General features: G+C 35.7%; 3 protein-coding genes across 3 annotated transcripts; 1 reads left to right on the forward strand and 2 right to left on the reverse strand.

The window, feature by feature from the left end:
• The first annotated feature begins 444 nt into the window (after positions 1-444).
• Positions 445-3,075, forward strand: LOC104804821 (beta-glucuronosyltransferase GlcAT14A). Its single transcript, XM_010529186.1, has 4 exons — positions 445-632; positions 725-800; positions 1,041-1,156; positions 2,366-3,075. Exons 1-4 carry the CDS (start codon positions 527-529, stop codon positions 2,887-2,889), a joined length of 822 nt encoding a protein of 273 aa, XP_010527488.1. The 5' UTR covers positions 445-526; the 3' UTR covers positions 2,890-3,075.
• Positions 3,076-3,194: 119 nt separating this feature from the next.
• On the reverse strand, positions 3,195-4,459 carry LOC104804822 (dirigent protein 16). Its single transcript, XM_010529187.1, has one exon. It carries the CDS (start codon positions 4,143-4,145, stop codon positions 3,396-3,398), a length of 750 nt encoding a protein of 249 aa, XP_010527489.1. The 5' UTR covers positions 4,146-4,459; the 3' UTR covers positions 3,195-3,395.
• Positions 4,460-4,707: 248 nt separating this feature from the next.
• LOC104804823 (chaperonin CPN60, mitochondrial) lies at positions 4,708-8,675 on the reverse strand. The gene is made up of 17 exons (XM_010529188.2): positions 8,491-8,675; positions 8,255-8,276; positions 8,011-8,142; positions 7,598-7,757; positions 7,220-7,491; positions 7,029-7,133; positions 6,838-6,924; positions 6,638-6,727; positions 6,474-6,554; positions 6,316-6,384; positions 6,136-6,213; positions 5,917-6,012; positions 5,740-5,839; positions 5,547-5,650; positions 5,333-5,438; positions 5,169-5,247; positions 4,708-5,076 (listed from the first exon to the last, which is right to left on the reverse strand). The coding sequence occupies exons 1-17, from the start codon at positions 8,526-8,528 to the stop codon at positions 4,971-4,973; spliced, it is 1,725 nt and encodes a 574-aa protein (XP_010527490.1). The 5' UTR covers positions 8,529-8,675; the 3' UTR covers positions 4,708-4,970.
• Positions 8,676-16,489: the final 7,814 nt, after the last annotated feature.

The following is a 16,489-nucleotide window of genomic DNA, read 5'->3' on the forward strand; positions in this document are numbered from 1 at the left end:
TTGCTTTCTTTGGAAGGGAGAGAAAGGGGAAAGGAGAAAAATCCAAACTTTAACCTCACGCGCCGCCGTGAAAATGCTGCACGCGCCGCCCGTGAGTTCTACCGTCTCCAAGGAGCATTCCCGAACGACCCTTTTCGTCATCCTCACCACCGCCTTCGTCTCCCTCTGCTTCGTTGTCTCTCTCTCCATCACCGCGACCACCCCCTCCTCCGGCGATCGATCCGACGGCCCCGGACCCGACCAGAGGCTCTTTCGGTTTATTTGAACGTGGCGCGTGGGGGCGCGTTGATAATCACTGTTTAGTGGCAAATTAACAACGATTAAGAAATAATAAACATCATACAATTATTTTAAAATGTAAAATCCAAATATTTAGTAATTTGAAAATGATTTTTTAAAGCCAAAATTTTTAAAAGGAAAAAAATTGATTTTTTTTCTCGTACGCGCCGTACCCATCTTCCAAGCCGCCGGGAATTTCGACGTTGTCGGAAAACCGGATTTCGCGTACCAGAAAGGGTCGTCTCCGATGGCTTCCACGCTTCACGGCGCTTCGATTCTTCTCCGATTGTCAAGCAACTGGGATTGGTTTATCAATCTCAGGGCGGATGATTACCCTCTCGTTACTCAAGATGGTTACTTTTCCTCTGCAATTTCTCCAATTCGTCTGCTCGGATTTCTTCTGTTTCGAGGCTTTCATTTACATTTTGCAATTTGGGTTTTGCAGACTTTCTTCACATCTTGTCGCATTTGCCGAAGGAATTGAACTTTGTGAACCATACAAGCTACATTGGCTGGAGAGAGTATGATTCTATTTCACTTCCTGAATCTGATTATGGTGAATTTACTGGGTTTAAAGCTCATTGTTGCTTGTTTTCATGCAAGTTTTGTTCAACGAATTTGTCCCCATTCTGATTCAACTTTGAGACCATTAGTATTATAGACTGCATGTATATCACCAAGACTAGACTTGTTGGTTCTTGGGAATCTTAGACCAGGAGCAATTTAGTTCGAGAAAATTGAGGCTTTGTTTTGCGGTGTAGATCTAGGAGGTTGAAGCCAATTATAGTTGATCCTGGGCTCTATCTCGTGGAGAAAACCGATATGTTTTATGCTACTCAGAAGCGGGAGTTGCCTAAGGCGTTCAGGTTATTCTCAGGTATGCTCCTTGTGCCGTTTATTACATTTTTCTGTGTTCTTTCCTCTGGTTTTATGCACTTCTGGTTGGATCTTTGGGAAACAATTTTCTTGTCTGTTAATGACCATGATTGTGTTTGTGTCAGTACAAGAACTGCTTAGTTTTTGTTTCTTTAGGCTGAGCATCAAACTAGCTTGTTAGATGGAAGCTCGAGTTCAACTGTAGAGGTTACATTCTAGATTTATCTAGTGAACTGTCTAATGTGGATCAGTATTGAGTGGAGTTTTATCAGCCATAATAGAATTAAAAGCTGCATATTTTCCTGTTGCATATCTTCTCATGCTAAACGTGTAATATAATGCATTGTGGAATTGCATTCGATAAAACATTAGAAAACCAATTACAAGTCCCTAGAGTTCTTTTGTAAAACTCTCTTCCTTTACTAATTTTACCTTTCCGTAGGCAAAATCTTTTCAAAACTCTTTTGACCCAGACCTTATTTGAAGCATAAAGGGCACTGAAAATGCAACCTGTTCCTGTGATCCATTTCTTCATGATCTGTTGAGAAAACAAAGAAATATGATAATGACCCTTGAACTGTGGAAAGAAATGCTTACACGTTCACAAGGAAATTTTAGGCTTGGCATTGGAATTCATGATTAGGACATTTTGAACTAGAACTCTGACGTTTCTCAATTTTTAAGAGCAAAAAGGACAAAACATGAAGCAGATATGTTATTAAAAGATTTTCTTATTTGATTGGACAACTTACTTTGATATGGGATTGAAACCTTGCTGTTAGAAAAATATTTTATTTCCTTATGTGTGTATGTGGTTCTATGTTTCTGAAGCTGAGGAACATTACGATGCCGCCATTATACATATGTGTGTGTTTGTATATGTATGGGTTTTGTACTGATGGAGAGTGGGATCATTGCTCTGTGTTAGAAGTGGAAACCATGTCCCTTTGCCAGCCAAATAACACAATCTGGGATTGTTTCAAGAGTCATCAGAAGTCAGAAATGTCAGCTAGGCAATGTGTTACTGACACTTTCCTTTTAATTTGATTTGTGGAGCTTATCGAAAAGATTCACTTTTAAGATGACATATGGATGTTGCATGAACTAGGAGATTTTTCATTGCATAGTCTCAATATTGTCTGTAATCAGCTAAAAGAGCAAATAATATAAACCTTGATGGAAAACTAACAAGAGTTGTTCTTTTCTGCAGGTCCATCTTTCTCCATCTTAACCCGTAACTTCGTCGAGCATTGTGTGTTGGGCACTGACAACTTCCCTCGAACTCTACTCATGTACTTGTCCAATACACCCTCTTCAATCTCCAACTACTTCCCGACTGTCCTCTGCAGCTCGAATCAGTTCAGAAAGACCATTATTAACCACAACTTACTGTATCTAGCTCGCAACGAAACTTCACGGGAGAAATACCACCATCTTGATTCAAAAGAATTCTCAACTATGGTCGGAAGTGGAGCAGCATTTGCGAGAGGATTCAGACATGATGATCCAATTCTTGATCGCATCGATCAAGAACTTCTTGGCCGCAACCCAGGTGAAGAAGTTGTGCCTGGTGGGTGGTGCTTGGCTGACTCTTCTAACAATATTAGCTCCTGTTCCATCTGGGGTGATGCGGGTGTTCTTCGTCCTGGTCCTGGATCAGACAGGCTTCAGAGACGCATAGTTCAGTTACTGTCGGATGATTGGTTCAAATCTCACCAATGTGTGGTCGAATGATTCTCTCTCATAACAGGTAGATTGTATGAGCATGAAGGTTTTGTCTTCTCCCCTGCGAAAATTCTCGCAGTTCTGTATCGGTAGAAGTTCCAGCCAGATGTATCTGAGCTCAGATGAGATTGTTGTAAAAGAAAAACAAAAAAGCAAGATCACTGTCTTTGATTTTATCTCCAAATTGGTTGAACATATTTGCTTGTTTGGTTCTTGGCTCATGAGCTCTTTCTGGGTCTTCTTCTTCTTTCTTCTTCTGTTCTCTTAACCGGATAGGAATGGCTCCGGTTCACATTGGTTATTTGGTTAAGTAATTGACAGGTACAGGCAAACCGGATTTCTTACCTATTCGAAAACACGAGTTCTCTTTTTATCTACAGGGCACGGAACCAAAAACGGAGCCAATCAAGTGGAATGCTTTCACCAACCAGTTGCAGTGGCATTAACAAGAAGGTAACTTTGTCATTCACACACATTCACAAAGTTAACATCTTTATAGAATACAAATTTGTTTTTCAGTATTTCAGATGGACGATGATCCTAAGCAGCGATTCTGCTCCATCTGTAACGTGCTGACCAGGCGGGATCAATGGTCGAATCTCAGCAAACCCACAAGCATTCTTGAATCTGCCTGTCCCGCCAGTCACAGAGAGATGTGACATGGCACTTCCAATCCTGTAAACTCCATAGAAGTTGAGGTTGTCATTGTACTCCCCACCTTCAAACATAGCTGTGAAAGCCATCATCTGGGTGGATCCATCTGCAGAGCTGGCAACATAAACTCCCTGAGCCTTACCGAGCGGCTGAGAACCCAAGTCAGGACCAGATGTTACTATATCATCGATCACAGTGATCGTGCCGAACCCAAGGCTAAGACCATCAGGACCCAGTTGTGTCTGAATCCCATTCGGGTTCTGACCAGAGTTCCCAGTAAAGGTTGTACCAGACAATCCAGTTCCCAAGGGCACACCATTGAGGCCATTAACCGTCGGAAGTGCACCATTTGCATTGGGGATGGCTATGCCGTTTTTGGGCGGGACAAATCCTATCTGCTTAGCAAAGGGTACCTGACCATTGTAGATATTCCCGAGCAAACCTGTGATGGGTCTGGCTGTAGGGCTGCTCCCACCGAGTATATCGTGCATATAAAGCTCGAAAACCGGTACTTCTGGTGGAGGATCAACAGCTTCTGCAGATGTTGCCATGAAAATAGCAACTGCAAACAAGATTGCTGCAGAAATCGAAACTGGTGATTGCTTGATCATCTTAGATATCGATACTCAGAATGCTCCACTGGTTCTTTCCGCGGGAAATGTTGAATCTTTTTTTCCGTGGATGAGAATCAAGGATGTCTGGCATTGCTCTTTAAACAAACGAGGAGATTGTGAAGTTGTTGCACTTGGAGATTGTGAAGTTGTTGAAGTGGGGAAGTTTTGGGAATGGATTTGGCATCTCTCTTGCGTCCTGATGAAACATTACATAATAATCTAACATCTTACCAAAGAAAAGATTACTAAAAACACGCTTAAAGTTTTCAATCAGAAAGTCAGATATATATATAGGTGGAGAAATTGCCAACGAAGAGGATTAGATACAAGTTTAGGAACAGAGTAATTAACAGTTAGTTTTGGTTAATGGGCTCCAAGTGAGAAAAAAAAAGGCTGATAAAATAGAGAGTTTCAGTTTTTGTTTCCCTTCTTCACCACATTTGCATTTGTGGGACTTTGTTATCAATTTGACCAAGTTTCCACGGCCACAATTTAGGCTGAGTTAGTGAAGAAACGTGTAAAACCAAAGAAAGATGTGGAACTCAAGCGTTCATCCATATATTATCAGAGATAACAAATCAACTCCCATAATGATTATCGTTTTCCGTACAAGAAGATTGTTCCCCCAGCAAAAACTCCTACAACAGGCCTCGGCCTCTCTTATGGTTACAAATGATGCCTTTAGTCAAAAGACAAAACCCATTTCTGAGACAAAGAGTTCCAACTAAAGAATCTAGGAGACAGCCTTAAATAATCAATGTTTTGTTCAGATACAACTAGCTTAAGATTTGATTGCAATGTCAAAGGAAGCAATGTTCTTCATCAGTAGTCCATTCCTCCCATTCCAGCTGCGGCACCTGCGCTCTCGTTCTCGTCCTTTGGAAGTTCCACGACCACTGCTTCAGTCGTTGTCAACAGAGATGAAACACTGACAAAAAAAACATGACACGATGCAAGTTTTTAGCTGAAAGTTAGAAACCAAAAAAAAAAAGTGCCTGAGAGGGCAACTCGTTTCTTTACCTAGCAGCATCAACCAGAGCAGTTCTGATCACTTTCAGAGGGTCTATGATACCGGCTTTCACCATATCCACGTATTCTCCTAGTTTTTCATGAACACGATGTTAGAATCTTAACGGGAAAGAAAAAGAGATGATGCAGGACATGGTTTTGGACTATTAACTCACCTTTAGCAGCATCATAACCAAGATCCGGGTTATCTTGCTCTAAGAGCTTACCAACAATAACAGCACCCTCAACTCCAGCATTGGAAGCAATCGTGTAAACAGGTGTCTGAAATCAGAATCCGATAAAATAAACCACATTAACATCCAAATCTATGATGCCGATATATGATTTAAAAACTGATATGGTTTGTGAAAAGAGGCCCAAAGGATGGACCTTCAACGCGTTCTGAATGATTTGGACACCAATCTTCTGGTCAAAGTTGGCAGTCGGAAGTTTCTCCAATTCTTTCGATGCATAGAGAAGAGCAACACCTCCTCCTGAAAGAGCCAAGTTGCTTCTTGAACACATCCAGGGATGACTTTTGAGCTTTATGTCCAAATGTTTCTTACCAGAAATGTAAACATACCTGGCAAAATGCCTTCCTCTACAGCTGCCTTTGTGGCATTCAGAGCATCTGTGACTCTGTCCTTCTTCTCACCAACCTCAGCCTCGCTCGCTCCTCCAATCTGCAACCAAACCCAGATTATCCAGACAACTGGGTTTCCATTATATTGAGCTTAGAAAGATTGTAATAGGATTTTACCTTCAACACAGCAACACCTCCAGAAAGCTTGGCCAACCTTTCCTGCAGTTTCTCCTTGTCGTAGTCTGAGGTGCTCGCTTCAATCGCTGACCTAATCTGTAAATTGCAATAGCGAGAAAGCAATTACATATTTTACATCTAGCATTCATTTGATTCTAGTTAATATTTTGGAATAGTTTGACCACAAAAATGATCGAGGCCCGGGTATAAAAAACAAACCTGCTCGCATTTTTCTTCAATGGATTTCTTGTCCCCAGATCCATCAAGAATAACGGTGTCATCCTTTGACACCGTAACCTACAGTTGAAACAACACATCATGCATCAAAATCAAATCCAAGAAATTCAAGAAATACAATGGTCTATCAATAAAGACATCAGTTAATGTTTAGAAAGATACCTTCTTGCAGGTGCCAAGCATGCTGAGATCCACCTTCTCAAGGTTCAAGCCAAGCTCTTCTGTAATAACCTAAAACAAGACAAATATTGCCCTTTTATATCTACTGCATGAGTTATATAAAGTGCACAAGTTTCGACTTGATGAAACCATTTTTCTACCTCTCCACCAGTAAGGACAGCGAGATCTTGCAAATTGGCCTTCCTATTCTCTCCAAAGCCAGGGGCTTTAATGGCACAGACCTACAGAGATGAAATTACCGGTCTTAGCATCCCTAAAATCAGCCGAGATTACTGACATAATTGACAGCTTAAACTGTACAAACCTTAAGTCCTGCCCTTAGCTTGTTGAGGATAAGAGTAGCAAGGGCATCACTCTCAACATCCTCGGCGATGATCAACAAAGGCCTTTGTCTCTGAGGGGATAAAAGATGTCAAACCCACATAAGCGACAACATAATATATGATTCTCTGTGTCAGACAGGACTAGCCATGGGCAAGGATAACTAAACAAGATAATGTATACCTTCAAAGCCAACTCCAGCACTTTGACTATAGCGTTGATGCTAGAGATTTTCTTCTCATGGATAAGAATGAGGGGATCTTCTAATTCCTGAAATCATTGAATTGATTCACTTAAATTCTAACCCGATTCCACAGAAACAGAAACTTATTGCTCATTTGAGCTCCCAAACAACAAGATCAAAATGGGCTTACACATTTTTGAGTTTTCTGATCGGTGATGAAGTAAGGAGAAATGTAACCTCTGTCCAGCTTCATGCCCTCGACAACTTCCAGCTCATTAGTTAATGTCTTCCCATCCTGCAAGGAGAGAGATCTGTGTGAAAACAGCGTCTTGGCCAAGGCATCAATTTGAAGACAAGCCATTATTCAGCCATTCCACTTACTTGAATTGTGATGACACCTTCTTTGCCAACCTTCTCCATAGCCTTTGCAATCAGTTCACCGATTTCCCGTTCGCCGTTAGCTGATATGGTCCCAACCTGAGCAATCTCTTCAGATGTGCTGATCATTCGAGCCCTGCTCTTCAGGTTTGTCACCACAGCATCCACTGCCATTGTAATACCTCGCCTTAGGTCCATTGCATTCATCCCTGCTGCAACGGATTTGCAGCCTTCAGTGAATATAGCCCGAGTCAGTACAGTTGCACAAGTGGTACCTGCAATTACACATAAAGCAGATTTAGTTAAGTAACCTGAGAATTATCCTACAACAAAAAAATAACAAAACCACAGGTGAAGAACAACGAAAATGGTAATGCTTACCATCGCCAGCAACATCGTTTGTCGCATTTGCAACCTGCTTCACAAGACTGGCACCTACGTTCTTGACCTTATTTTCGAACTCAATGCTTTTGGCCACTGTTACACCGTCTTTTGTCACTTTGGGAGCACCCCAACTTTGTTCAATCACAACGTTGCGTCCCTTGAAAGTAATTATCACAAAGTTTCAGACTTTCAGTCACATTGCTGTTAGAGCAAATTGGCATTCATTGTGATGATCATGATAGTAAATAGAGGAAAGAACCCTAAGAAGATACCGAATCAATCTGTCACCAAACTCAAAACTCCCGAACAAATGTTTGATTTTGGATTGAAATAAACCTCCAACCAAATTAAGTCCGAACCAGCTAGAAAATGCACAAGCAAAAGCGATGAAGAAGCTAAAAAGCTATTACCTTTGGACCCATGGTGACTCTAACAGCATCAGCAAGCTCTTCAACACCCTTAAGCATCAGAGCCCGAGCCTCAACCCCAAACTTAATGTCTTTCGCCGCATAATTTCTGCTCCAACTCATTCTGCTTGAAACCTGAACCGCACACACAAAAAAGAACATCAAATGATCAACACAAAAACATGATTTGTCATAATATAAAATCCATGAACCAGCATTTCAAATGCAAAGAACACTTCGTAATTACCTGGCGGCTGTTTCTGGCAATCCTGTGGACAGAAAACAGAAGGGGGGGAAACCGTTCTTGTTAGTCCATAAATCACAGGGAGAAAAAACATACAAAATCGATCGAAGAATTGAGAAAATGGAAAAAAAACCCATGAAACCCAGATCATCTTTCTTCTCAACTCACCCATTTCCTTTCAATTTCGAGTGAACTTTCAATGCAATTCAAACCAACAGGACAAAAGTGAAAGGGCCTACCTTGCCTTGGAGGCGAGGTTAGAAGCGAAACGATACATGGTCGAGGAATAGCAGGAAGAGACGCGATTGCAGAGGGTAAGGATTGAAGAAGACGATGATGGAGATCGGACTTATGTGGAACGCGAGAGAAGGGAGAGCCGAGGGCTTTTTAATAAGCGGAAACGAAGACTCTAGAAACAGCAGCGTCTAGTTTAGTTTACAACGCCGCTTCTTAGGGTTTAGGGTTTAACACCCAATTTGAAAACTCGCCGTTGATCACATTTTTTTCGGGACAATAGCAAAAACAAACATGAACTTTATATATTTGGTAAATAAATACATGAACTTTTATTTTGGTAATAAAATACATCAACTTTTATATTTTTAGCATAAAACTTCACCAACATTAACGGCGTAAAAAAAATAACTGAACCATCAATACGTCATATACAGTTGTATATAAATATCATATCATTTATTTAATAAAACCATATCATTAATTATGTTTTGTGAATTTATTATGAACAAGTGACTTTGTTTTTTTTATATTCAAAACATAATATATATGATTAGTGAATTTATTATAAACCTTGTTTAGTGATTTTGTTTTTTGATTGCAAATATATTATGTTTTGAACATCAAAAAACAAAATCACTAAACAAGATTAATAATAAATTTATTACATGTAATTAATGATATGGTTTTATTAAACAAATGATATGATATTCATATATACATGACGTATTGATAGTTTCATTATTTTTTTAATGTTATTACTGTTTGTGGAAGTTTACGCTAAAAATATAAAAGTTGGTGTATTTTATTACTAAAATGAAAGTTTGTGTATTTATCTGCCAAATACACAAAGTTTATGTTTGTTTTTGCTATTGCCCCCATTTTTTTCTTCATTGTTTAATTTTGTATAAATTTTCCCATGTCTTTTTGTAAAAAAAAATGAATAACACTTGTACGTAAATTACCGAAAATAATGGTGCAAATGATCAAATATAAAACCATTGTTGAAGTACGGCAATGCATCTAAATTAATCAAATTTTACGAGAATAATTTCAATTTTGCCGAAAATAATAATTCTTTTTCAGATAAAAATAATCTACAGTATCTACCAATGTGTCTTGATTTTATAAAAAAAAAATATATCTATTCTAAATTTATGTTTAATAGGGTTCTCTTCAATTGATAAAATGTTCGTTTTAAATATATAATAGATAATAGGTTTTAACTCTGCGCGTATTACGCAGATTACAAATTAGTATAAATTTTAAAATAAATTTATTATTAATTTTAAAGTTAAATATATTTTATTTTATTTTTGAAGTTATAATGTATATTTTTAAATTAAAATAATAAATAATTTTTAAAATATTAAGATAATGATATGATATTTGTTTTTAAAAGGATTGTGAATAACTTTTTTTTTATATTTTCGTATGTTATAATATAAAATCAAATGTTGGAATTTAGAACATCAGAATAATATTTTTAGAAATTTTACGATGAAAGAGTTTTACTCCTGACAAATCGAGAGTTAACTTAAGAATGTGACTACCGTTAGTCTATCAAGTACAATTTTAAACAATAATATAAAATTAATGGATGTTACAAATCCAATAATAATGTATTTAGATCAATAACACTTCACAATAAAATATTGGTATAATATTAAATATGTATAATCTCATCATTATTTAAATTTTATAGATATCTATTTAATTTAACCAAAATAATAAAATACAATACTAATCATATGACTCTTTCATTTCTCTCATTATATTCTAAATCAATGTATTATTATTTTTTTACAAACTTAGATTTTATCACCTTTATATTAAAAAATTAAAACTAATATTATATCTTATTTATGTATTATGTGTATTTTATCACAATAATATTGGTTTGATAACCCATAAAAAAATCAATCCACTATTAAATTAAATATATATGAGTTGGAGTATCATTTAATTAATTTTTTATTTAATTTGATCTGTATTTTGTTAAAAAAAATTATTGTTCTTTTTTTTCTATAATCCAAAAGTTTATCGGTCATTTGACCCAACTACGCCTCTCGGAGAACATGGAAAGTCAGGGTGAATACTCATCTCCATGCTTGGGTTTGAACCTAGGGTAAGACCCATTGTGAGTTCTTCGTTTGTATGATGAAAGATTTGACTTAATCTCTCATACGTTCTACATATATCATCGTCTCATAAACCATCGATTATAGGAGTTGGAATCTCAAATAAAGTGAGTTTTACCGGATCCATATTTTAACAAGACTCAATATGGTTGACCTTTTATTTGGAGTATACATATTAAGACCTGATACAATAAATTTTAAAAAATCTTCAAAATAAAAACACATTAAGACTTGATCCGATAAGACTCCTACCCGATAAAACTGACATTTCACATGATCCTATCAAAATCTTAACATTTTCTATGATATTCGTTGGACTCATTTCAGATTTATAAGTTCCTTCAAATATCAATACAATTTTTTTTTATCATATCCTAACGATATCTATAAAAAAATCAAAACGTTAATAATCATAATATAATTTATATATTTATATAAAACTTTTAAGTAGATTTATTTTTTCTATTTGTTTTATAATATTTTGTATAATTTTATTTTGTTTACGAAAAAATTATAAGGTTTCAAATAATAAATAACAAAAAAAACTTATATTATTGACATTAGAGAAAAATAACTATTTTAAAAATAATTTTATTTAAAAAGGTGAATTATTTTTGTATTTTTTTTTCATGATTAAATTTTATTCTTTTATTAACCTTTTGATTTTAATATTTTTATATTTACTTAATAAATAATATATTTAATGATCGTTTTTAGAGTTTAGAATATGTGTTATATTTTTTTTATTCTTCTTATCATCCCAATTTATTTTATATATTTCAAGACTCTTTTTAAAATATTCTTTTATATGATAAAATATTTGACTTAATCCATCATATGTGATACATATGTCATTGTATCGTAAACCATCAACTATAGGAATTGTAATCTCAAATAAAGCGATACTTACCGGATCCAGATTCTAATAAGATCTTATAAGATTGACATTTTATTTAGAGTATACACTTCAAGACTCGATCTGATAAGTTTCTAAAAAATCTTCAAAACAAAAAATCAATGAAACTTAAGGGACTTCTACCCGACAAAACTGATATTTTACATTACCCATCAAAATATTAACGGTTTCTCTGGTGTTCATTTGACTCATTTCAAATTCATAAATTACTTTAAACATCAATAGAATTTTTTTTATTATATCCTAATGATATTTATGAAAAATCGAAACGTTAACCGTCACAATGGAATTTATGTATTTATATAACACTTTTAAATAGATATATTTTTTTCTAATTTTTTGTATAATTTTATATTATTTGCGAAAAATCATTGAATATGAAACTATTACTCAAATATTCCATATAAAAATCATTGAATATCAAATAATTTGTGATTAGGGTATTGCGTTGTAATTTTGGTAAAACAAACGAATATTAAAATTAAAACAATCAAATATAAAGCTTAAAACTGATATTATTAACTGATTCTCTTTATCGGTATTTCTATCCAAATTTTGATATTTTTAAAATTTTCTCATTTAATTTTTATAATTTGATTTTGGATTATTCATTTCTTACTTAAATTGTTTTTATTAAATTTTATAATAATTTTTATATACCCAATCAAATTTTTAAAAAATCTATATAAAAGGATGATGTACCTTTATCAAATTTTTTATCTTTTATTTTATATATAAAATTATCTACTACTGATTTATAAATAAATAAATCTTATTTTAAATAACAATATATTTTATTAAAGATAACTATATTTTATTAAAAAAGAATCACATGTCATAAAAAGAATCAAAGTTATTCCTAAAAGGATGAACCAAAATCTGAAACGTAAAAAAAAGTAACAATTTTAGTTTTTGGATTAGTTGAGGAGAAGACAAAATCCATAAAAAAAGGTAGAAGAGTTTCAAAGTTAGTGTTATATATATATATATATATATTCACGTTGAAAATAAAAGAGATTTGCGTTACACTGTGCAGGTAAGATTAGCCAATATATATCACACAACTCGTGGTCTATTCAACTCTTTCATTTACATCACGATGTGATAAATAGTAAATGAAATTAAATAATATTAACATTAATTGAATCTGGACTAAATGTATAATTTCTAGCATAATTGCTCTTAAAAAATAACAATCAAGCATATTTAGTTTGAATTATCTGGAAATTATTAGAGATTTATATGGAATTCAATAAAAAAAAAAATTAAAACATTATAACTCGTGAGAAATGATGCTGAAATCATTTGATTTTAGTTATGTTGAGATTATTGAAGATTCTTGCGGTCTTATAAAAAATTATAATATCCGATGCAATAATATATGAAAAAATATATTTTTGTGTACATACTTAAAATTTTCAAGTAACAATTCCACCATACCGATATCTGCACAGATACAGGCAAGGTGGAGCACAAAACAATCATTGGAAGTATTTTCTTTGACCAAAGTAAAAGCAGAAAAATCTTTTAATCATATATAAAAAAACATATTAAACAAAAACATAGAAAATTTAAGAAAAGTACACTTGTGTGTGTACCATATGTGGAAAATTCTCGGTAATCGAATCCAACAGAGAACAAAACACATACACACATGTGTATATATATATATAGAGAGACTTTCAACAGGGACAACTTCCGTTTTACACTCAATGTGCACATCAACTTCCATTCATACTCTCCCCTTAAAAAAAAAAATTCCAACATCTAATATACCTTTTTCTATAAATAATGACCAAAACACCCTTTTATATTTAATTTTTTATTAAAAAAATATCCCCAAAAATTAGGGTAAACGGGGTCTCTCTCCTCTCTCTTTCCGGTGTCTCTCTCCTGTCTCTCTCTCCCTCATCGACATTGAGCTCTCTCTCTCCTACACTTTCTCTCTCATCTCAATCTTGCGATTTTTTCTCCAAAATCGGTAGAAATCAAAGCAAAATCAGTGAAAAATTGTTGAAGAAGTTGAAAACAGGTAAAAAAATGTGAAAATCTTATTTGTTTCTACCCACATTGATGGTTGTCGGTGTTTATATGATGAACAGTGATGCTTCTTCTACCTTTTTTCTTCTAATTGTTGACAGTTTTGAAGTTTTATCTTTTGTAGTATAGTATAGTCATAGATCCGGGTCGGATATGGACTTTAGATGTTGTTTCTAGAGTATCACTAAACACAAATGTCGGGTCACAGTAGAGAGGAGTTGGTGAGATGGTCACACGGTCACACGATCACAAAGTGACATGCTCATTAACATAACGGTTGGCATATGTTTCAAGAATGATATGGTACTATTTTCACATGGTCACATGGTACTATGTTTACATGGTCACATGGTACTATATTACAATAGTCACATGGGACTATGGTCACATGGTCACATGGTACTATGTTTACATGGTCACATGGTACTATAATAACATGGTCACATGAGACTATGTTCACATGGTCACATGGTACCATGGCCGCATGGTCACATGGTCACATGATTCATAATAGTAGGATTGGTAATAATGGTTACAGGGTGAGGAATTCACATGGTCAAAATGTCACATGGTCACATGGTCCAGAATAGCCAGAATGATAATAATGGTCACATGGTCACATGGTCACATGGTATTATATTCATATGGTCACATGGTCACATAGTCCAGAATAGTTGAATTGATATGTATTTTGTATTTGTGATTTCTACAGCTACGATGGACGGGCAAGATGAGAGATCGACAATTGTATACTTTCTGTACGATGGTAGGTGGATATTGAATAAAAACGGAGAATATGAATGGGAAGGAAAGTTCATGGAAAATCAAAGATTGCTGTTCTTTTGCCCCCCCTGTGAGGTAACCTACAGTGACCTTGTTCGAGAGTTATGTGCTGAGATGAAGGTGGAGAAAGATAAAACGGAGATCAGGTTAAGTTATTTGCCAAATGTCAAGGAGAACAAAAAGCCGACATACGTATGGAATGACAAGCACGTTCATATTTATTTGTTGGATAAAATAAATGGATTGCGAGGTATGCTTTATGTGGAGAATGATGATGATGATGATGATGATGATGATGATGATGATGATGATGATGATGATGATGATGATGATGATGATGATGATGATGATGATGATGATGATGATGATGATGATGATGATGATGATGATGATGATGATGATGATGATGATGATGATGATGATGATGATGATGATGATGATGATGATGATAATGATGATGATGATAATGGTGATGATGATAATGGTGATGATTTGGAGCTTCAGATTGTGGAGGACTCTTTGTTTTCTGATTCTGTGTTCACTTTCAGTGATGGATTAAATATAACAGTTGGTCATGAGTTTGACGATAAGGAAGCAGCGCAAGAATATGTTCGAAAGGGTGCAGCTGTGGCTCGTTTTAGGTATACTACGATAAGGTCTGATAAGAAGTTATGGGAAATAAGATGCAAATTTGCTGAATCCGGCTGTAATTGGAGGTTGCGTACGGCATTGATCTTAAACTCGAAGCGTTGGAGTGTAAGAAAACACAATCCCATTCACAGTTGCAAACCCGTTTCAGAATCAAGCAAAAGTATGAGCGGTACAAAAAAATTGGTTAGAGATTATTTGAAGGATGAATTTCCCGGTAAACTTGATAACACTCCTTCTGCATATGAAATAATAGACCGTGTAAAAGCAAAGTATGGCACAACCGTAACATATTTGACGGCGTTACGGAGGAAGCACAAAGCTGAAAGTGAGATTCGAGGTGATCCTGCAGAGCATTTTAGGAAGCTTCCTGGATGGTTGTAGATGTTGCAGAAGAGAAATCCTAGGACAATTGTAAGTCTCGAGTTAGACACAGATGGCAGAAGCTTCAAATACCTCTTCATTGCATTGGGTGCAACGGTCAAAGGATGGAATTACATGCGTAAAGTGGTTGCTATTGATGCAACCTTTCTTACAGACCAGTACAAAGGTACATTAGTTGTTGCAACCGCACAAGATGGTGACCACCACCAATATCCATTGGCATGGGGTATTATCGATAGAGAAAAAGATGCATCATGGAGGTGGTTTATGGAAAGATTAATAAATGCAATCCCAGATGGACCTGATGTCGTTGTGATATCTGATCGACATAGAAGCATAATAAAGACCGTTAGAGAAGTGTACAAAGAAGCTGGCCATAGATTTTGTGCGAGACACATAGCGCAAAATCTGAAAGTTAAGGTTAACAGAGGCATGGGAAGAAAGAGTTCAAGAGGTGAAACTGTCGCAGAAAGGTTTTTCAAATGCGCGGAAGCGTATACGTTGCACGAGTTTGAAGAGAGATTTATTGATCTGAAGAACAGGTATGAACTTTCTAACCATTATTATTAATCAGACAAATCAGAAACATGTGACCTTGTGACCATGGCACCGGGTACCATGTGACCATGGCATATGGTACCATGTGATCATGGTCACATGGTCCCATGATCCCATGTGACCAAGTAAATATGGTACCATGTGATCTCTGCCCATTAGTACCAAATCGGCTAATCTAGATGATGTCATCCTGAGACCATGACTCTTCATTTTTGTAGGTATCCCAAAGTTGCCGAGTATATACAGAAAGAAGAACTTGATCCCGAGAAATGGGCGAGGTGTAAATTTAAGCGCGAAAGGTACCACTTGTTGACTACAAATGGGGCTGAATCAATCACTCTGTTATGAAGAAAGCAAAAAGGTTTCCGGTGCTAGGCGTGCTTGATATATGTCTTTCAAAGACTGTGGAATGGTTCGATCGGCGTCGAGTGGAAGCAAGATGTGCCGATGATTCTCAAAAACTGACACCGCATGTTGACAAAGTGCTACATGAGCGTTACGAGATGGCGTGTACGTATGAGGTAATTGTGTTGA

The sequence above is a fragment of the Tarenaya hassleriana genome, unplaced genomic scaffold, assembly GCF_000463585.1.
Source record: "Tarenaya hassleriana unplaced genomic scaffold, ASM46358v1 Cleome96, whole genome shotgun sequence".
In the NCBI taxonomy this organism is placed as follows: domain Eukaryota; kingdom Viridiplantae; phylum Streptophyta; class Magnoliopsida; order Brassicales; family Cleomaceae; genus Tarenaya; species Tarenaya hassleriana.

What these genes read in the sequence shown, in the direction of transcription:
- LOC104804821 (XM_010529186.1), top strand. Translation starts at nt 527, where the DNA reads ATGGCTTCCACGCTTCACGGCGCTTCGATTCTTCTCCGATTGTCAAGC. An exon ending in CCCTCTCGTTACTCAAGATG is followed by an intron (nt 633 to 724) that starts GTTACTTTTCCT and finishes TGGGTTTTGCAG; the next exon opens with ACTTTCTTCACATCTTGTCG. An exon ending in GGCGTTCAGGTTATTCTCAG is followed by an intron (nt 1,157 to 2,365) that starts GTATGCTCCTTG and finishes TCTTTTCTGCAG; the next exon opens with GTCCATCTTTCTCCATCTTA.
- LOC104804822 (XM_010529187.1), bottom strand. Translation starts at nt 4,145, where the DNA reads ATGATCAAGCAATCACCAGTTTCGATTTCTGCAGCAATCTTGTTTGCA.
- LOC104804823 (XM_010529188.2), bottom strand. Translation starts at nt 8,528, where the DNA reads ATGTATCGTTTCGCTTCTAACCTCGCCTCCAAGGCAAG. An exon ending in AACCTCGCCTCCAAGGCAAG is followed by an intron (nt 8,277 to 8,490) that starts GTAGGCCCTTTC and finishes TTCTGTCCACAG; the next exon opens with GATTGCCAGAAACAGCCGCC. An exon ending in TTGAAGAAAAATGCGAGCAG is followed by an intron (nt 6,013 to 6,135) that starts GTTTGTTTTTTA and finishes TGCAATTTACAG; the next exon opens with ATTAGGTCAGCGATTGAAGC.